We start from the raw sequence: 22146 nt of genomic DNA, 5'->3' as shown, positions 1-22146 counted from the left end.
CGGTGTTCCCAGGGTTGTGGATCGCATTATTTTATAAAATTCAAACATAACTTGTGTGTGTGCCTCGGAGCAGGTGGACTTTTGTGATGGAGCTTTCTGGAAAGGTAGTTTTTCTAATGGCATTCATGTTCATTGTATAAAATATCTCGATCATTGGTCCTTTAATCTTGGGACACATTGGTGTTTTTGGATGGCATCATTTTGGAGTGCACTGGGTCAATGATTATATTGATGAGTGAGCCTTTTTGATGTTTAGTCTGTGGCTCCTCTCGGCAGAAAGACCCTCCAGTACGTATTAGAAACATGTTTAGATTTGTTTGTATTTATTACTGTGCTTTGTTATAACATCAGTGCGGTGTACATCTATTAAAAAAGAAAAACAATGGCAAATAATAATTTGTTTTCTTATATACCGCCCCACCAGCAGTTCTGGGCGGTTCACAACAAGAATAAAACTGAACAGTTCAGCGAATAATATACAATTCCACAGTGGTAATACATCGTAAACAATGACGCAACTTCCTGTTTCCGCCCGGGTGGATTGCAGAGGCAGACACGGAAAGCAGGAAGGGGAGTCGTGGGCAACGTAGCTGAATCACTGCCGAGGCCGGCAGTTTTTTCAGCTTTACGGAAGGTAAAGGGAGAGAAGGCTGGGAACATGCTGGGTCACGGGGACTATCCAGAGCCTTAGCACCGGGCCGTGAGAAGGGAAGTTCTCGGACCATGACTCCTAAGCCGGGAACACCCCCTCATGGCTGGCACATGGGGGTAACATTACTAAAACTATTTTTTTACATTGGGGGGGGGGTGTCAAAAATGATGGCAGGGGATGTCAAAAAACAATGGGCCCCGGGTGTCACATACCCTAGGTACACCTCTGCCTGATAGGCCGCATGTGGCCCCTGGGCCACGAATTTGAGACCACTGCTTTATAACAAATAGGAGGAAATATTTTTTTCACTTCTTCACCCCCACTCCCATCTGCTCCTTCCCTGCCCCTTCTTGTCAAGTGCATGTGCGTGCACTCTCTTCCCTTCACCTGTACCTCTTTAATGTTCCTGGCATGAGCAGCAACCCCAACCTGCTGCTCGCACCAGCGTTGGCTCTTCCTCTGATGTCACTTCCTAAGCACAGGTCCAGGAGTGACATCGGATGAAGAGCTGACCCTGGCGCGAGCAGCAGGTTAGGGTTGCTGCTGACTCCCAGAACATTAAAGAGATATTGGGGGGGGGGGGCAAAGAGGAGGATGGATACTGGCGCCCCTACCAAGACAGCACCTAGGGCAGACCCGCTTCCCTTAGTACACCACTGCACTCGATGAATAATTAAGCTCTGGAACTTGTTGCTGGAAGATGTGGTAACAGTGGTTAGCGTAGCTGGGTTTAAAAAAGATTTGGAGGAAAAGTCCATAAGTTGCTTTTGCGGTGGATACAGGAAAGCCACTCCTTGCCCTGTGATTGGTAGTATGGAATTTGGGTTTCACCAGATATTTGTAACCTGGATTGGCCACAGTGGAAACAGGAAACTGGGTAGAAGGACCATTGGTCTGACCTAATATGGCTATTCTTATGTGCTTCTGAAATTTGCTGAAGCAAAAACCAGGAGAAAAACCTCAACAAACACACACACACACACAATCAGAACTAACAAACAATAGTGGAGGTTCGAAAACGATGGTGTGCAATTTTATTCGACAAATCATAGTCTTGTGCGGTGGCTCGATACGCACGTGTTTCGGCCTATGTGGCCTGCTTCAGGAGCCTTTGCAACTCACGATCACAATTTCTCGTATAATTAAGAAACTGAAGATTCAAAGTCACTCGGGAAATCAATTGTGGACATACAGAAACAGACTGCACACGCCAAATATGTGTCGAACCTCCACTTTTGTTGGTTATGAATTTTGCTAACATTTTAGTAATGTTTAATGAGTATATAATTATTTGAGTTATATATATATTAAGTGTTGGTGATCCATTCTGATTGACCCTTTATAAAACAGGAATTTGCACATATCTGCTGGTATGTTTTCTATTGTCCTCTAAAGCAGTGTTTCTTAACTCGGTCCTGGAGTGCCCCCTTGCCAGTCAGGTTTTCAAGATATCCACAATGAATATGCATGAAAGACATTTTGCATATAATGGAGTCAGTGCATGCAAATTCAATGTGGCTGTCCTGAAAACCTGACTGCAAGGGCGGTACTCCCAGACCAAGTTGAGAAACGCTGCTCTAAAGTTCTGAAGGATTTGAAGGAGAAGTTTCATCTTAAAATGAGTTGCAGCCCTGCAAGTACAAAGTGCTCATTGGACGTCAAGACCCACAGGGAATTCTCCAGTTGGCCTTACCATGCAATGATATGGGCATGAACAAGCTGACACAGTACATGAAAGTCAAATGAAGTATTCATTAGTAAAGCATTCCTTTTCTGAAAAGGTAGATCCTGTAATTTCATAAGAATGATCTTAGCATTTTGTCTTTAACCAGGACCTCAAGTTTGAACTTAAGGTGAAGAACTTGGCACTATCTGATTCTAGAGGAAATGACCTGCAAAAGGAAATACTAGTTAAAATGTCAAATAGTACCACTAAACAGGTAGGTTTTCTGCCCTGTTGAGATCTATTAATAAGTATCCTACTTATCCTATTGTTTTTCCCCTAATAGATTTATATCTTTTGTTTCTTAGATTTCCTTACACATCCAGGGTGGGGGGGAGGGGAGGGGAAAGTATTTGGAAGAATTTAAAAATATTTAAATATAATATTGTAATAAATAATATGATTTAATATACTAATAATTGGGAGGAGGGGGGAAATGGATGTTTTCTTTAATAACGTGTGTAATATGGTGTATTTTATGCAAGCTGTTAAAGTTATATAAATTGTAATACACTGTCAAAGCTTGAAAATTAATAAAGAATAAAAAAATTAAAAAAAAACTTCAGAAATGGAACAGATAGCACCAATGGGAGCAGTCCCTAAAGACAGGTCACTGCAGCTTTTGGACTCTTCTTATACCAAGTCTAGATACTGATATCTCCATTTCCAGCCCTGGTCACACCTTATTGTAGGTTATTGCTTATGGCTATCCATCACTAGATTCATGCCTCTGTTTGGAATGTCCATTTATTGGCGTTACTGACATATGAATATTCATATTTGCCCACATCTATAATGGTGATTTGGGTGTATTTCCATTTGGGCTCATGGGAATATCATTATCACAAATAAGAATTATAAAATACACTTCTCCCTCCGTATTCGCTATGATAGGGGATTAACAGAACCACAAATACAGAAAAACCGCAAATAAATTTTTCATATGTTGTTCGCTATTTTCTATTAAAAACCATCGTGAATATGGTGAAACCGCGAATAACATGGTGGGAGACCTGGTCTGTTCCTGAAGGAGAGGCAAAACACGGTGAAGAAAGTGCAGGGAATCAGCGATTTTCTCTGTAAACGCTTGGAATCAGCGATTTCTCCATGCAAGCTGATGTAATTTGGGGGGAGGAGCCAGCAAGCTAAAATCCGTGAATAATCGAAACCGTGATTACTGAAACCGCGAATACGGAGGGAGAAGTGTAATCGGCTATGCGTAGAAGATCTGAAAATCCATAGAGAAGCCAGTTTTACATTCACCAGCCACCAGTGAATACATTAACTGGCTCTGTATATGGGGCTGTTTGAGCTTATTTGAAGTTTCCTTTGAATGAAACTAGACAAGTGTGATTTCTGTGTGTAAAACAGTATTTTACATGCACGAACCGGCAATTATATAAGCAGCATAAGCATAGGGCTCCTTTTATCAAACCGCGCTAGCAGGGTTAACGCGTCAGACATTTCATCACGCGCTAACCCCCGCGGCCGGCTAAAAATCTAACGCCTGCTCAATGCAGGCATTAGCAGCTAGCATGGCAGGCGGTTTAATGCGCAGTATTACACGTGTTAAACCCCTACCGCAGCTTGATAAAAGGACCCCATAGTTGCAGACATTAGAACATACCAAGATCATTTTACAGAATCAGTGTTACAATAATTTAACAAAAGGGACCAAATATGACAACTTATTGAACTAATTATCCCCGGTATATGTGCATTAAAGAACATACTATCGATGTGGATTCAGTATAGGCAGACCTGGAGGTGGGAAGGGGATGAATTTGACACTTATGGCCATATCCTATCTAATGTGTGTGTAAACGTAGTAAGTTATGAACAAAAGATACACCTGCTTACAATCTCAAAAATACGCTCCCCATTTGTAAATACTGGATCTGATATGGTCCCATCCTGGAGCCATTCTTTCTGCAGAGAACCCAAGATCTCCCTACTTCGATGTGGCATTACAGCCAAGATGTTCCAATCAACGAGTAGCAGATCGAAGTCATCTAGCTATAGCATGTCTCCATTGAAAGCAATGTTTGTACAGATCCTCAGTTAAATTTCTGTTTATTTATTCTGCTTTTGAAGGAGATCTTTATATCACACTGATACAAATAGATGCTCCTTTCCCTCTTTTCAATTAATTCCCATGCTTTCTCCTTAACTTGTACATCCTACAGTTTGTTTGCTGTACTCTCTTTTTTTTTCATCATAGAACCATTTCTCTGTTTCTGCCTACCGGGGGTGTAACCAGATATCCAATTTTGGATGGGCCTGGTCTCTCCCTCTCCTGCCCAGCCAATCCGGTTTCTGAAACCTCCCCTCCCCCACCATTGTCGCTGCTGTGGCATACCTATTAAAGAGCAGATCTTTGCCAGTAATGAACAGCATGACTACTCACATTGGCCCACAGCCTTCATTCTGACATACTCCTCCCATGTGAAAATAGAAGTTGCGTCAGAAGGAAGGCTGCGGGGTCGCTGTGAGCAGAGTGTATCAGTTGTGCTGCTCGCTGCTGGTGAAGATCTGCTCTTTAAAAGGAAGGCGGGATGGAGAGGTGTTGCAACTTTGTAACTGGCGGGGCTCGGGGGATCCTTGCCAGCTACTGGGAGTGCCTGGGTCTATCTGGGCCTAACCATGGCTATGCCACTGCTGTCTACCCTGTTCAATTCTTCCTGGTACTGCTATATCCCAATCATGGTTCTCCATGTACTATGTCTCTCTGACTCTCTGATGCTAAATCCAACTCATGTTCTTCCATGATTGCCTCTGAATCCAGAATGTAATTTCCCATACTATGGACATTAGTATACGTGGAGGGGTATTTTCGATAGGACTTTTTGGAAGAAGCAGCCAGAAATCCAGTAGAGAAAATGTCCATTTTCAAAACAGCCAGATATCTATCTTTTATTTTTGAAAATAACCTATGTAGACGTTTTAGTCTTTATTATGGTCTTTTTTGGCCATTAAAAAAAAAAAGTCCACAGGAAAAACACACACAAGTAAATTTTGCAGAAATACCCAACTACCTTGTTCGATTGTGGCAGGGGAATCCCCATCAGCTGAGCTGACAGAGAGATTCGTCCCTCCCTCCCAGGCACTGATCCCCTCCAGTATTACCTCCAAACTAACCAAATAAAAAGAGCCCTGAGCCCTCCACCCCTCCCTCCACCTCCCTGACATCCCCCCACATTCCTGGACTCCCCCAACATTCCCGGACATCCCCCCCTAATACCCCTGTACCTTCGGATGACAAACCAGTAGGATGGAAGCCCACTCCCTCCTGCCTGTAGGGTGTTTACTCAGAATGATGGGCCTTCCCCTCCCAGTGTATCTTAGGATGTAGTGGGAGGGGCCTAAGACCCTGATTGGCTCGAAATTGCCGTGTTAGGTCATTTTTATTACATACATTATTTGGTTTCTATCCTGTGGGTCACTTGTGACTGTATACACCCTTTGTGGATTGTTTTTAAGTTATTTGGATGTTTATTAAACTACAAACTGGTACATCCAATCTTTTGTTCCACAATCTTTGTGTTGTTTTCCTGCTTCAATTCCTTTATGGAACCTTTTGGTGCCATTTGGATTTTGTTGTTTCGTAACATAGTCTGACATATATAAATAAAGTCTGGGAATCCAAAAAAAAAGCAAGAAAAGAATTTGCTTTTTGTCTCTCATTTTGATGAACATACAGTATGTCATTGCTGTAAATGTTTGTTTTGTGCATGGTTAAAATATGATCTTGGGTATGTGGGTAAGAATGAAAACCGCATTTCAATTCATTATATGCTTTTCCAGGTGTGGATGTGGTCCAAAGCCAAATTCATGAATAGAAAGTTTCTAATGGAGGAGATGTACCATAGTTTCCTAGATGGCGATGACATCTGCATAGACCGTGAAAGGGATCCATTCTGGGATCCAATTGAGGCCATTCATCTGGGATCTGCTCACATTTGGCTTCAATCGCTTGCCTACTGCATGAAGCTAGAAGAACAGACAGAGTTGTTGAATTCGGATGGGATGGAGGAAGCAATTGTACTGATTAACATAACTCCTTGTTCCATATCAGGAAAGTATGAATACTTTTTGAGAACTTGTTTATTGATGGACTATCAGTTAATAATTCACCCAATAGAAACTTGAAATGAATGACTTATACATATTATAATTAAGTGCTCTGGAACTTTCTGGTAACGAGGACCACAAGAGACTCGTATTGCTCATAATTTGACTTATCTGAAATTAACTTTTCAAAGCTTGAGATTTCTGACGCGTTTCGCCTTGGAGGCTGCTTCGGAAAGCCCAATTCGCTTTTCAATGATTTACATCAAAGAGGTTTGTGAAGTGCAACAATAAATAGTAGCTTAGTTTCACAAACTGAATCAAAAACAAACTCATTCATGCTTACGATGCTGCCGAAGAGTACCTTGGGTCCTTAACGTGTGCATACTTTTCGTATGTTATTCACGGTTTTTTGGTAACAAACCCCTAAAAAAGATTTAAAAACTGCAAATAACCTAACCTGATTTGCTCTGGGAGCAGTGATTTCCTCCATACAACGCTGGGAGAAGTGATTTCCTCTGTTCAACGCTGGGAGCAGCGATTTCCTGTGATGTACATTTGGGGGCGGAGCCAGAGAATGAAAAACTGTGAATAATCAAAACCGCAGTTAACGAAACTGCGAATACCGAGGGAGGAGAAGTATATGAGAATCCGTGATACAAGGAAAGTATGGCATCTCAAAAAATTAGTACACCAGCTCAAACATTTTGTAAAAATAACCCTCCCAACCCCCACCCATTACAACAAACAATCTAAAAAGAATAAGGAGAATAAAGGAAGTGAAAGGAAAAAAAAAAAAAAGTAATCAAAACCAGAAGTCAACTTATTTATAATATTTAGGAAGTCATTCATTTCAAGTTTCTGTTAGGTGAATTGTTGATTGATGGACTAAAACTAGTTATATATCACCCACGATAAATGATTCATTTATCCCAAGTATTGGTTGCGGCATTTATTAACACTGCTCTGTTGTGTGTGTGTATAGCAGGGGTGCCCAAAAGGTCGATCGCGAACGACCGGTAGATCGTGAAGTCAGCGCAGCTCCCTGCGCTAAAAACCGCTATCGTGGTTTAGTGAAAAGGGAGGGGGTATATTTGTGTATTTTTTGTATAGTTGTTACTGAGGTGACATTGCATAAAGTCATCTGCCTTGACCTCTTTGAAAACCCGTGGAATATAAATGATAATTAACATTTTCTCTGCCTACAGTGCGCTTTGTGTTTTTTTTAAATTTTATTGTTAGTAGATCATTTTGACTTGGTCATTTTAAAAGTAGCTCGCAAGCCCAAAAAGTGTGGGCAATCCTGGTGTGTAGTATATATGCACATTTATTCCATTTGCTTTTAATGCCATCTCGGCTCAGCATACTGAGCGTTCTTAGTGCTTCCTCTGGACCTCCAGAAAATGTATCTACCTGCAGCTCTCTGCAATGAGGAAAGAGATGACTCGGCTTGAGGAGTAATTAGAATTAGAGGTAACTTTTCTATAACCAGGTCCAGAAAATCTGCTCCAATTTTTGTGGCTTTTGGTAGAATAAGACCTGTGAAATATATGCGTCTCATAAATGATACCAATGTCGAAATACCTTCACTACAATGGAAATGTACAACACTCCCCAAAAGACATCCTTCATTGTGAAATGAAAGGTGAACACCTTCCCAAATTTTCCAAAAGCAAAGTAAACTCCTTCTGGAGATTACATCTTTGAAGGCGTTAACTTAGAGACGTGATTAGAGGCAAAGTCAAAAGCCTGCCAAGATCTTTGTCTAGCACTGGCAGTTGTTTGATCAATTCCTCGCAGCACAGTAACTCTGCCTACTCTCCAAGCCAGGCACTGGCAACTTTCCTTACCTTCTTGCCCATTTGCATGTTCCTTAATCCAACGGCAAACCGCCGACTCCCTGCAACTATACAAAGTCTTTCTCTATGATGTCTCTCCTCGTCCTCGTGGCAAACTGGGGAGACATAAATTGAAATTCTCAGGGCTTTTGATTATAATAAATAGGTGAAAGATTATAATTATATGAGGATACAGGGTTATTTCTTTATTTCAGACCATTTGGCGAGGACGATATCATTATTGACCCTTTGGAGCTTCTAGGGAGAAGGATCGATTTCCAGATTGATATCCCGCAGTGTCTGGGAGTCAGATGGCTGAAGGAAGTTGCTGAGAGAGGAATTCAGATTGGGTATTGTGTTCTATCATTATGGTATTTGCTGCAGAACACCACCTGTTCATAGGTACTGGAACTAAGGTTCCTGGTGGCATGATAGCAACCTCTGACTTAAAACACAGGGGTACCAGCTGCTTATAGAAGGGCCAAAACTCCACATCACTTTTCCTACATTTGATAGCATCACCATATCTCAACAAGGTAGTATCCACTTCTGGCAAGTTCAGTGTTCCTCAGTGGTTTGCTACTGGTCTTGTATAAGATCTCTCTGTCATTGTTGTAGAGCAAACATGTCAAACTCTGGCCCAAGGTGTAGTAAAATTTGGCTCGCTGGACAATTAAAAAATTTAACTTAAGTTGGCCCGTTGGCAGACAGAGTGTGATTCAGGAAGTGCTAAAGTGCCTCACGCTCTTACCTTCAGCTAATTTCGGCAGCCTGCAGAGAGGATCGACATAGCTGTAGTGATCCTTGTAGGCTGCCGTCGTCCTGAGCACCACGTTCCCTCTGCCGCGATCCTGCCCCTGATGTCAGAGGAGAGGCGGGATTGCGGTAGAGGGAATGTGGTGCTCAGGACAATGGCAGCCTGCACGGATCACTACAGCACCGTTGATCCTCTCTGCAGGCTGACAAAATTAGCTGAAGGTAAGACCTTGACTTTTCACAACCTATGAGGGATGGGCCTTTTTCTACATTGGATATCTCAAAGACTTAGATGGCTCTTACATGGGCAAAAACAGAGCAACCATTCCTAAATTAGACTTTGGTAAAATGAAAATTTTTTTAACCTAATAGCAAAAGTTTTTCACTATTCATATGCATTGTGTTTGGAAATAAGTTGTTAGTGTGGCTCAAACTGAGGAGAGGGAGAGAGATGATGGACAATGGGATTTAGGGAGGGAAGGAACAGAAAGGGAGAGAAGTTGGACACAAGGGATGATGTAGAGGGGGATGGATAGAGATACTGGATAGGAGGGTAGTTGGGAAGAGAGAATAAAAGTCTTTTTTATTTATTTTATTTACATCACAAAGCCGGCGTGGGGTTTGAGAAGTTGTAACCCTATACTTCTACTAAGCCTAAGGGGTCCTTTTATTAAGGTGTGCATTTAGCATGCACTAAATCAGTTAATGTACCTTAATAAAAGAACTCCTACGCATCTTAATAAAAAATTTGGCCTGCGACTTACCCTACGTTTTAGATTTTGGCCCCTTATGTAATTGAGTTTGACACCCCTGTTGTAGAGGGTTTGCCTTTGTTCATGTTTTGAGGACATTTACAAAATGTCTTGGATTATGTTATTTGCCCTATTCGTGCTTAATTGTTTTTTTGGGGGGGGGGAGATAGGGAGGATAATTTTGACTATCAAGATACATTTGACATTTAGGTTGGAAAAATAAAAAGCAACGCTTAGATTGACCTCATTCAACACATTAAATACAATCGGTAATAGTTTACAAAATATTTTGTAATGTGCTGTCAGAAAGCATTAGCTTTACTGGGGATAGAAGCACATTTAGTGACAAATCGGAGTCCCTGTGACCCCAGTGAAAGTTCTCATTCTTTAAAGCAGCAATTCCCAAACTCTGGGTCAGAAGGTTCCCCAGTGGGATTCTATAATCTTCTGTTTTCTGGACCCCTAGAGTGAGTTTGTTATTAGATTGAAAACCATGAAGAGTACTGGGGTCTGTGAGTGCACACTTACACATGGGATCTGTGCGAGGACTGCTGGTGCTGCCACTACTACGTTCTCTATAAATAGAGAAAAATGGATAAGAGAGAAGGGAAGTGGGTCTGATATTTTGTTTCCATCATCTAAACTCAAATGGGTTTGACTGGATTGGATTTATTACTTAACACACCGCTTATCACAAAGTATTAAAGTGCTATACAATTTAAAAAAAAAAATCAACAATAAGCAACGTACAATTTAAAAAATTTAATAATATCCAAGACAAGAAAACAGTGTTGTATAAACCAACTACTCAGTCTTAACAGTACTCTAAATATTAATCATTGAACAATCAGCCCAGCAGAAACTTATGTTGAAAATCCAAGTCTTCAGTACTTTACCAAAGCCCAAATAACATTATTGATAGTGGCAGGAAGTATAATGGAGGTCCCAAAGAGCAGAAAGTTTGCTTCCTAGTTGAGGTTAGTTTAACCATTTGTAGCAAAAGAAGTTGTAGCACAGACATAGACAGTGCTGAGAAGAGCGTAAAAAAAAAATAAAAAAAGCCCTGATCTTGCTTAATCAGTAAATCTGGGAGATAAAGTGCTTTTAAAAACCAAACACAGACTGAAAACCTACCTTTTTGATATAGCTTTCAATCCTTAACCCTTCTCCTCTGCCCTCCAACCCAGCCAGCTGATTAACTGTTCTCCTTAACTGTATCCATGACATCTTCTTTGTCTTGCCTGTTTAGATTGTAAGCTCTTTCGAGCAGGGACTGCATCTGGTAGTGCTATAGAAATAATTAATAGTAGTAGTATTTTAAAGGTAATTCGGGATGACTAGACAGCCAATGCCATTCTTTCAATATCGGAGTAATATAGGTATGATCTGTTCTTCTCCCATTGACAATCAAGCGTGCTGCTGTATTTTGAACCAGCTGAAATCCTCTTTTGGCTATCAAATGTGTTGGGTCAAAAAAGGCTTAATGGTGAATTTGTCATAGTTGAAAATAAGATTTGAAGACATAATTGATCTGTTCGTCAAATTTCATAGCATCATTACCGTGAAATTTTATTTAATTTCCATATTTATATCCCAGTTAATCACTAAGGGGTCCTTTTATTAAGGCGCACTAACCAATTTAGTGCACGCTAAAGATTAGCATGCGCTAAATACTAAGGCATCAATTATATTCTATGGGCGCCTTAGCATTTAGCGCGCGCTAACCTTTAGCACATGCTAAATCAGTTAGCGCACCTTGATTAAAGGACCCCTAAGTTCCAAGCAGGTTTCAATAAAAGATAACACTATCAAAAAAATGTATAAACTGTTAAATACATTTTACAATATAATCATAATATCCACCCTACTTAAAGACATTTCTGGAATAACGATGTTTCTATCACTTTCCTAAAAAGCCCGATATTAGACAAGTTTCTTATTTCACTGGGCAGAAATTCCACAACTCTACTGCTCTGCCCAAGAGTGTTCTCTTTCTAGAGGAGAGCAATCTACAATGTTTACAAGATGGTATTACCAATAAGAATTCTCGGGAAGAACGTAAATACCTAGTTGAATGATATACTGTTATCAAATCTATCAAATAACCTGTACATAACCCATATAAAAGTTTAAAAATAAAAAGCAAGCTTTTAATTCAATCTTGCCTTAACTTGCAACCAATACAGTTCTCATAGTAATGGGGTAACAACAGTTTAGCAACAACATTTTGTAAAATCTGCACTCGTTTAATCTGCCTGGCAGGAAGAACTAGCAGACATCTAATATAATAAAATGATAGGCCGCACATGCGCACTAAAAAAAACGTGTTCCCTGGTCCGTCGCGAAAATACGAGTGCGCATGCGCGCCTACAACGTCACCACAGCCTGCTCTCCGTCTCCACCTCGCGCCGCTGCAGGCCCCACACTCGCAACTCACGCATCCGCTGCAGCCTAGCAACTCTGACCACAACCTTCCCCCCTCAACCGCCTATGCCGGCTCAGGCTGGCGCGTTGAGGAGTCGGAATGCAGACCCGGAAGAGCGAAGGAAGCCTCACACTGAGCAACTGTATTTACACTGTGCAACGAGCCTCTGCCACGGTCCCGGGTTCCTCTCAGCCCACCCTTCTCGCGGTCTGGCCGGCTACCTTAGTCCTTTGCCGCCGCCGCCACCCCCTTCCCTTCCCTTCCCGCGGTCGACAAAACTCTTGCCTCCAGCAGCCGCCGCAGCACTGTAAACACGCTGCTTTGCGGCCTCTACTGCCTTCATTTGCTCTTCCGTTTCTCTGATGACGTCATCAGGGACACTGAAGAGCAAATCGGGGCAGTAGAGGCCGCGAAGCAGCGTATTTACAGTGCTGCGGCGGCTGCTGGAGGCAAGAGGTTTGTCGACCGCGGGAAGGGAAGGGGGTGGCGGCGGCGGCAAGGGACTAGGGGAGCTGTTCAGACCGCGAGAAGAGAAAATCGCGTGGGCCATGAAGAGACAGGGAGGAACTGGGAAGAGGGAAAGGGGCCTGCTTTGGGGTAAGGGTGTGCTTGGAGGCACACAGCTTTGCTTGGGAGGGAGACAGAAGGGGGGCCACAGAGAGACAGGGAGGAACTGGAGCTGGAGAGGGAAAGGGGCCTGCTTTGGGGAAGGGCTGTGCTTGGAGGCAGACAGCTTTGCTTGGGGGGGAGACACAAGGGGGACCACAAAGAGACAGGGAGGAACTGGAGCGGGAGAGGGAAAGGGGCCTGCTTTGGGGGAGGGGTGTGCTTGGAGGCAGACAGCTTTGCTTGGGGGGGGGGAGACAGAAGGGGGGCCACCGAGACACAGTCAGGGAGGAACTGGAGGGCCAGAAGGAAAGGGGTCTGCTTTGGGGGAGGGGTGTGCTGGGAGGTAGATAGCTATGCTTGGGGGGGGGAGAAAAAATGGGGGGCCACGGAGAGACAGTCAGGGAGGAATTGGAGGGGTAGAGGGAAAGGGGTCTGCTTTGGGGGGAGGGGTGTGCTGGGAGGCAGACAGCTTTGCTTGGGAGGGGAGACAGAAAGAGGAACCACGGAGACACTGTCAGGGAGGAATTGGAGGGGTAGAGGGAAAGGGGTCTGCTTTGGGGGGAGGGGTGTGCTGGGAGGCAGACAGCTTTGCTTGGGAGGGGAGACAGAAAGAGGAACCACGGAGACACTGTCAGGGAGGAATTGGAGGGGTAGAGGGAAAGGGAGCTGCTTCGGGGAGAGGGGTGTGCTGGGAGGCAGATCATTTTGCTTAGGGGGGAAGACAGAAGGGGGGCTACGGAGAGACAGGGAGGAACTGGAGGGGGAGAGGGAAAGGGGGCTGCTTTCTAGCACCCGTTAATGTAATGGGTTTAAAGACTAGGACTACACTATAACCTGAAGAAAACTTATCTCTAAAAATATTTCATTCTATACAACAATTTTAATTTATACCATAATTTTTTGATCATATTATTGACCTGAACTTCCACAGTTAAGCCTACATCCCACCAAGCCCCCAGGAGTTTAATTTCAGTTTTGAATTTGAGATTAATATTTTGGAGTTTCACCTCTTTTACAGTGTCAGTTTGATTTATTTTCCCCCAATACCACATTAACCCCCTCCTTTACTAACGTGTATCATGGATTTTTGAGCCGACAGTGGCGGTAACTGCTCCAACGCTCCTAAGAATTCTATGAATGTCGGAGCAGTTGCTGCCGGCGCTAAAACCCACGCTACACATTGGTAAAGGAGGGGATAAATGTGGTGGCTTTAATCATATTACATTTGGCGTATCCAAATTTAACTTAAAAGAATTGAAAACTGCCATAAACACATCATTCATCAAAACCTTAACTAAAGACACTCGGATAATACAGACAAAGATTAGTACAATGAGTGAGGATTTATTTTTTCAAATTGGGCTTCTGTTATTTCTCTCCTAGATATCAGATTTATGATCTCCCATGTGTTTTATATACCAAACCTATCTGGAGAAATGTGAATCCCAAGCTTGAAGACACGACTCGGTTTGCAGCCTTGAATGCGTCACATGACTTTCTGATGTATTTACAAAGAAGTGCATTGGTTGTTGATTTGTGGGGCCTGCAAGGTATTGTCTTGTCTGTATTTCTATGATGGAACAATAATCTGGGTCTTCTGGTCCATTTTGCAGCTCTTTTACTAAAGTGCGGTAATGTTTTGCTTTTAACTTGCCTTGGTTGCAAAACCTAGCACACCGTAAGTGCAAGGCTTGTGTGGAAAATATCGGGGTCTGCCCGACATCTACACTGCATTTAACACACAAGGGAGACAATACACAGAACCACATTACAAGCGGTGACAGAGCACCCATGCTACCAGGTCCACTGAAAATAAATACATTAAAAAAAACCAAAACCTCTTCATCTGATCCTCCTAGTCAAAGATCTATACCCTCCCCCAAATTTAAGAATGCTGCCTCCTGGGCATAAACATCCAAATTAAGCCTTCAGTTGAATGTTTTGGTCCTTATTTCTTTTGTTGAGAGGCTGTTTGGATTTGGGAGAGGAGCCTCATGATGTGAAGATTTTATTTTTTATGTAATTCTTTATAAATTTTGAAATAAACACAAGTGCAATATAATATACAAACATATGATATAATAGAACAGCACTTTTATCAAAAATGATATAAGTATATTTTCCTCCCCCTTCCCCCCCCCCCCCCCCGGGATGTGTGTGAACTTCCTTTTAGAAATTAAAGGCTTATACTAGTGATCATTTTTTACAAATGTCACCAATGGCCCCCAAGTCTCATTAAACTTTTTAGTGTCCCATCTGTTCCGAATTTATTCACTCAAATTTATATGTGAAGATTTTAAATGTTGATGTTTTAAGGAACCTGCCTGTGAATATGGAGCGGGGAGTGCATATTTTGAGTTATGAGGTGCTGGGAGAGGAGTGAAGAGCTGGGGGGTAGGGTAGAGGCAGAGGAAATGTTAGAACATAAGAATACCTTCTATAATCACAGCTCTACTTACAATTATGTTATATTTAATTAAATATTGTGAAAATCTCAGACTATTGAGAACATAAGAATAGCCTTACTGGGTCAGACCAATGGTCCATCAAGCCCAGTAGCCCATTCTCATGGTGGCCAATCCAAGTCACTAGGACCTAACCAAAACCCAAAGAGAAGCAACATTTCATGCTACCGATCCAAGGCAAGCAGTGGCTTCCCCCATGTCTTTCTCACCCAATTAGCTGTTTCCTTTTTCCTGATGGCCATTCCTCTCCTTATGTACCCAAGCATGCCTGTTTCTTTTGCTATCATCTTTTCTTAAGATCATCACATATGATCACCCCCAAATCCCGCTCCTCTTTCATGCATATAACTACTTAACCCCCCTAAACTATACTGTTCCCTCAGGATTTTGTAACTCAAATTTTTGACCCAGAAATATTTTTTTTAGCATTAAATCTTAGTTGCCAAATTCTGGCCTATTTTTCAAGCTTCGCTAGGTCCCTACTCATGTTGTCCACACCTTCAGGGCTGTCAACTCTATAGCCAATTATGGTATCATCTGCAGAGAGGCAAACCTTACCAGACAGCCCTTCAGCAATATTGCTTACAAAAATGGTAAAAAGAACCAGCCCAAGAACCAAACTGAGTCACTCAACTGGTAGCATCATTTTCCCTATAGTGATCTCCATTTACCACTATCCCTTGTTATCTTCCATTCAACCAGTTTCTAACCTAGCTTGGCACTTGAGATCCCATACTAATTCCATACAGAGGGCACTTAGTTTATGTATAAGTAGACTATGTGAAACTGTGTCAAAGGCTTTGCTAAAATCTAAGTATGCTACATCTAGTGCTCTCTGGTCACCAAATCAAAGAAGATAATCATATTTGTCAGGCAAGATCTGCCTCTAGTGAAATCATGCTGCCTTGGGTCCTGCAGTGCATTAGATTCCAGAAACCTCATTATTCTTGGTTTTAGAAGAGTTTCCATTAATTTAGTTACACAGAGATCAGACTAACAGGCCTGTAGTTGCCAATCTCCTCCTTATTTCCACTTTTGTGGAAAGGGACCGCATACACCCTTTTGGGATATTCTAGGACCACTCTGACTCTTGATAAGCATTGAAGATCAGCCAGTGGAGTCATAAGAACTTTTCTGAGTTCCTTCAGTAACCTCAGATAAATGCCATCTGGCTCCATTGCTTTGCCCACCTTATATACAAACACAGTCCTCTGAAAATCATTCATGGTGTATCATGCTTCCATTCCTATTTGTGTTTGTCTTCTCCCATCCTAATCCTGGCCCTTCATCTGTAAACATTAAACAGAAATATTTGTTAAGCAATTCAGCTTCTACATATTCTTCCCCTTTACTCTTGAGTCTCACAAGGCCACTTTGCACTTCCTCCTATCCAGTGTCATAGCGACCAAGAAATAACTTCAGAGGGAGAGCTGAGGCTGGCACGTGCAGCAGGTTGGAGATGTTGCTTGCGCTAGTGAAGAGCTAAAGAGGCATAGAGGGTAAAGAGGAGGAAAGGTGTTGGCGCCCCCATCAAGACAGCCTCCCACACCCCATACTATGCCACTGCTCCCATCACTAACATATATAAAATAAAAAGTCTTTGCCCCCCCTCATTTTACTGAATTCACTATTTTTTCTTCCATTTGTATATTTGCTTTCCTGACTACCATCTTCTCTTAGCTGTTCCGAATATAGTCACCTGCCTTCCTCTTTCTGCAATCTCTTGTAGTTTATGAAGGAAGGCTCTTTTGGTTCTGAAAAGTAGTAGCTGAAAAGGTAAGGGACAAACTACAGACCACAGAAAGAAGACAGGCAACAATATCTGGAAAAGCCAAAAGAAGCTGGTAAAGTAGTCAGGAAAGAAAAACACAAATGGAGGAAAAAAATAGTCAATAAGGTAAAATGGGGGGGGACAAGATTTTTTTTAGAGGCAGGGATGCCAAGAATTCTGTTCTGAGGCACACTGGATTCACAATAAATCGGCTGGTTGTTGTTACAGTGTGGTGCTATTTTTATTAGGGATGGGCACCCAGAAAATGTTCACGTGTGTCTCCTTTTTTTTTTTTAGGGGGGGGGGGTTTCTGGTCATTTTGAACATTTTATTTGATATACCACCATTTGCATGGATCTTGCATTTGTGTTGGTTCCACTATCAGAAGAGAGTGCGCTATTATTGGTTAATGACAAAGCATGAAATGTGTTTTTCTGTTTGTTTTCTTTTTGGTAATTACATGCAACAGCATAGGATATGTCATTGCAAACCACAGCCCATCCCTAGTACTTACATTGTGAGTGCACAAGTGGAAGATCCATGCCTTTTTTTCCTATTTGGTCAATTAATTAGTACTAATTAGTGTAGCTCAAAGTTTTAACATCCTAATCCAGTGGCTCCCAACCTGTAAGTTGGGACTAGAGAATGACAAGGGGACATTTTTTACCCGTCCCTGCGGGAACTCATTTACCTGTCCTGGTGAGTTCTTTTCCTGCCCCTTCCCCATTCCTGCAAGCTCCATCCTCATCTGCCCGAGCCTCAAACAATTTAAAATCATAAGTGTTTGAGGCTTCTGCGGTTAAGGCAGAGCACACGGGAATGGGACAGGGACAGCGACATAACTCGCGGGGACGGGACAGGGAAATTTAGTTTCTGTGGGGATGGGGACAAATTTGTCCCCATGTCATTCTCTAGTTGGGACTCAAGACGGGGTCATAGAAATACATGTAGGTCTGTCCCCTCTTTTTCTGGACCTCCAATGTAACTTGCGCCCAATATGCAAAACAACATAAGGCCTGTGAGTCAGTGAACACTTGCTGGTCCTGCCTCGTCCCCCCCCTTCTCCTAGTAGATTAAAAACCTATACAGAGTACCGACATCTATGAGTGCACGCTAAAACATAGGACTTTATGCTGATTGCTGCTACTGTTGCCTTCACTGCATAAGAACATAAGCAGTGCCTCCGCCGGGTCAGACCATAGGTCCATCCCGCCCAGCAGTCCGCTCCCGCGGCGGCCCGAACAGGTCACGGCCTGTCTGAGTCACCAGAAGGGGCCCCCTTGCCACCTTGGTTTCCCATTGAGTCCTATCTTCCCATCGAAGTCCTAACCCTCCGGTCTTGCACATGCACGACCTGGTTGGATTTCTATACTTATTACCTGGTTAGCTTTCTATACCTGTGTTACATCTCAGCACCTCTCTCAGTATCTCACGATCCCCCTATCCCTCAGGAATCCGTCCAATCCCTGTTTGAATCCTTGTACCGTACTCTGCCTGATCACTTCCTCCGGTAGCGCATTCCAAGTGTCCACGACCCTTTGGGTGAAAAAAAACTTCCTTGCATTTGTTCTGAACCTATTTCCCTTCAGTTTCTCCGAATGCCCCCTCGTGCCTGTTGACCCCTTCAGCCTGAAGAATCTGTCCCTATCCACCCTCTCTATGCCCCTCATGATCTTGAAGGTCTCTATCATATCTCCCCTGAGCCTCCTTTTTTCCATTTGTTGCATTCATGCTTTTGTTAAATTGGGGGAAGAGGAAGCAGGTCAGGGAGAGGACCGAAGTGGAGGTCTCCTATTTTGTTTTCATAATTATCTGGTGTCATGTGAATTCATAACTACTAAAATTAATTCATATAGAATAAATATTTAAGATGGAATTTCCTAATCAGAGTTGATTAATGTTACTAGCATTTTTTGACTTTGGCTAAAGCCCAAGATAATCTATCCAAAATGGATGTAATGGAGAAATACTACGGATCTCAAGTGCTCACAGCTATAAGCGTGATGTATTTTTCAAGCTAATAACCACAGGGTGAGCTATCATCGGTCCTGTATATTCTCCTTTTTCTTCAATTTCTATCAAAACACTTTTTCTTTTTCCTTTTTAAATATTTTAAATGCATTAAATACTTTGCAAGTCTTATTTCAATTTATGTACTGGTCTTCATTTATTAAGCAATACTCTCCCATTTAAGAATAAGTTATGAAGTACTTAGCTTCATGACGATGGAAGATCTCCGTTTCTCTCATATTATATTTAGAAGAGCTTCGTCAGGAAAAGCTCCAGCAATAACACTACAAGTGAAACAAGACAATATTTGAATTTAAATATTGTAATAAATACTTATAAAAATTACTTGCGCTAACTAACGCTCTATGACGGTGCCTCCGGTTACACTTTTAAATGCTTGAATTTTTTGTTAGAACGTTTTAGAACTTATTTCTTTCTAAACCTACTAGACATTCATTTATTAATTCTAGCCAAAGTTATTTATTAATTCTAGTCAAATTCATTTATTAATTCTAGCCATAAGCGGTAAAAGTTGAGACAGAAAAAAAAAGGTTGTCCTAACTTTAGCTGCTGAGCTAACCAAGTATCAGTCTGAAAGGTGGCCAGTGGCTGGTAATCTACTGCAGTGCTTCTCAGCTCGGTCCTGGAGAACCCCTTTGCAGTCAGGTTTTCAGGATATCCACAATGAACATGCAAACACTTAATCTACATACACTGCCTCCATTATAGGTACATTTCTTTCATGCATATTCACTGCGGATATCCTGAAAACCTGACTGGCAAGGGAGTACGCCAGGACTGAGTTGAGAAACACTGATCTACTGGGTAGCAGCATTGGGGCTTCTGGGGTTCCACTTTCCCTTGAAGACAAATTAAGGCTAGGCCTAAAACTGCTACTAGGGGTGGCAGCAGTCATTTTTAGGCCAGACCTGTAAAGGCCCAGGAGTGTGGAGGGGGTGGGGGTGGGGATTAGTACTAGGGAGGACAGAAGGAGGAAATCAGAACACCTGCTTCTACTTACCGTGTTTATCCAAAAATAAGACCTACCCCAAAAATAAGCCCTAGTCATAGGCAGCTGCGCATGCCCCCACCAAACCCCTACTGAACCTCCATCCTTCCCCCCCAACCAAACCCCGCCAACCGTGACCATAAATACCTTCTGGCAAAGGAGCGTCAGGCAAGCAGCACACAGAGACTGTTTCGCAGCCTTCTTGCTTGGGCCTTCTGTGTGCCGCATTACTGATGATGTCATCAGTATACAGAAGGCCCCAGCGAGAAGGCCGCGAAGCAGCCTGTGAGTGCTTCTGGCCCGACGCTCCTCTGCTGGAAGGTATTTATGGTCGCGGTTGGCGGGGATCGGTTGGGAGGGAAGGATGAAGGGTCAGCGGATGGGAGGGAGGGAAGGATGGAAGCTGGGCAAAGGTTCTGCTGCACAGGGGGATGGGAGGGATGGAGGGATAGAAAGATGCTGCAGAGGGAAGGCATAAGGGGATGGGTGAGAGGGGAGGAAAGATGTTGTACATGTGGGGAAAGGAAAGAGGAAGAGCTAGTGCCTTTTTTGAGCCCCAAATGAATATGACACTGTCTTATTTTGGGGGGAACATGGTATGTAGGACTCAGCCAATATTCAACCCAGGCTCGCATAAGTTTGTCTTATGTGAGTCCTGGCTGAATATCAGCTGGAATCCGCATAAGCTCTGGCAGTCGGCATATGTTGTATTAGCCTCGGAGATTCAGTGTCAGTACCCAGACATGGCCCAGCATTGAATATATGGGGCTAATTCTGGTGCAGGCTGAATATTGATCGGTCTATTTTAAACAGAATGTGAATTGGTTCATTTCATGACAATTCCAGCATCTGTGGAATGTTCAGATAATCCCATCAAAGATTTTTTTTTTGTTTATAATGTAGAAGGTTGTACTGAAATGAACTGGTCTCTGCAATATGCTGAGTTAACCAGCGAAGGATGCATCTTAATTGATCGACCCAAATCCATAATTTCAAACCCAGCATGTTTGGTAAGTGTACTTTTAAAAAACTTTAATACGTTCTTTCTAACTATACAAGTTTTAACAGACTTCAGGGTTCATTTTGACAGTGTTTTCACTAAGAAACTAAAGTACTTTATAGTTAAATCCTTCATTCAATTAAACAAGTCAAGTAAATGTGGAATTTTGATATAATTAGTCTCTTTTCCCAAAACCAAACTCAGGGTGAGTTATTTTCTCGGAAGCTAACAGTCTGTTGGATGTGAGACAATGCGGGTGATGGGAGTTGCCCTAGGTCACAAGGAGTGTTTTACAATGGCTCTATTTGGTTTATGGGCAAACAAAAATTTATTTTTGCTTTATATCAGTATATACAGATAACAGTATACAGATAACAGTATACAGGTAACAGCTGCCAAATCTTCAGTAGTTATTCTTGGTGCTCAGTTATATGTTAAAAATAATAAATAAATAAATCACAGCTTGATTATAATCACTTCCATTGGCTCAGAAGTGTCAGAACAAACATGAGACTGAAAAAGAAAATGATACAGGGCATATTATGGCCTGAGCAGTGCAATTAGTTAGTTTACCCAGCTGGAATAATTAGCAGGCATCTGAACCAACCAAACAGAGGTCATGACTCAAATGCTTTGTACTTTATTTTATGAAACAGAACTGTTAGATAATGTACGTTTAAATGTTACTTGTCCCTTTCTTCAGAGCCTCTTGTTAACATGCTTATGTTTGATGCCTGGCTGCGCACTTTTTAACCCAAATATATTGCCCCTTTAATTCAAAGAGATACCATTAAGGTTAGAATAGAGTAAGAGTATCGACAAGGCCTTACCAGGATTAGCTTCCATTTGAATAGGTTGCTGCATCATTATAGCCATGAACAAACGTCAGGAACAAGGAAAAATCCTCGTGGTGTACTTACTGTAAGTAACCACATAGGAAATGTCCTAAGAACATAAGAATAGCCTTACTGGGTCAGACCAGTGGTCCATCAGGCTCAGTAGCCCGTTCTCACGGTGGCCAATCCAGGCCACTAGTACCTGGCCAAAACCTAAAGAGTAGCAACATTG

At 42.4% G+C, this 22146-nt stretch overlaps 1 protein-coding gene across 1 annotated transcript in view; it reads left to right on the top strand.

Annotated features, from left to right (window-relative positions):
* LOC117357291 (kinesin-like protein KIF28P) overlaps positions 1-22146 on the top strand; it is a 114842-nt gene that overhangs the window by 77408 nt on the left and 15288 nt on the right. Inside the window, exons 16-20 of the mRNA XM_033937659.1 lie at positions 2485-2592; positions 6180-6454; positions 8497-8631; positions 14207-14373; positions 20982-21088. Of these exons, the coding sequence (XP_033793550.1) occupies positions 2485-2592; positions 6180-6454; positions 8497-8631; positions 14207-14373; positions 20982-21088 (792 nt within the window). The remainder of the gene's footprint in view (positions 1-2484; positions 2593-6179; positions 6455-8496; positions 8632-14206; positions 14374-20981; positions 21089-22146) is intronic.

Source organism: Geotrypetes seraphini, chromosome 3 (assembly GCF_902459505.1).
Source record: "Geotrypetes seraphini chromosome 3, aGeoSer1.1, whole genome shotgun sequence".
NCBI classification, from domain to species: domain Eukaryota; kingdom Metazoa; phylum Chordata; class Amphibia; order Gymnophiona; family Dermophiidae; genus Geotrypetes; species Geotrypetes seraphini.
Note: the sequence above shows the minus strand (reverse complement) of the source record. Positions and strands in the feature narration are given on the sequence as shown.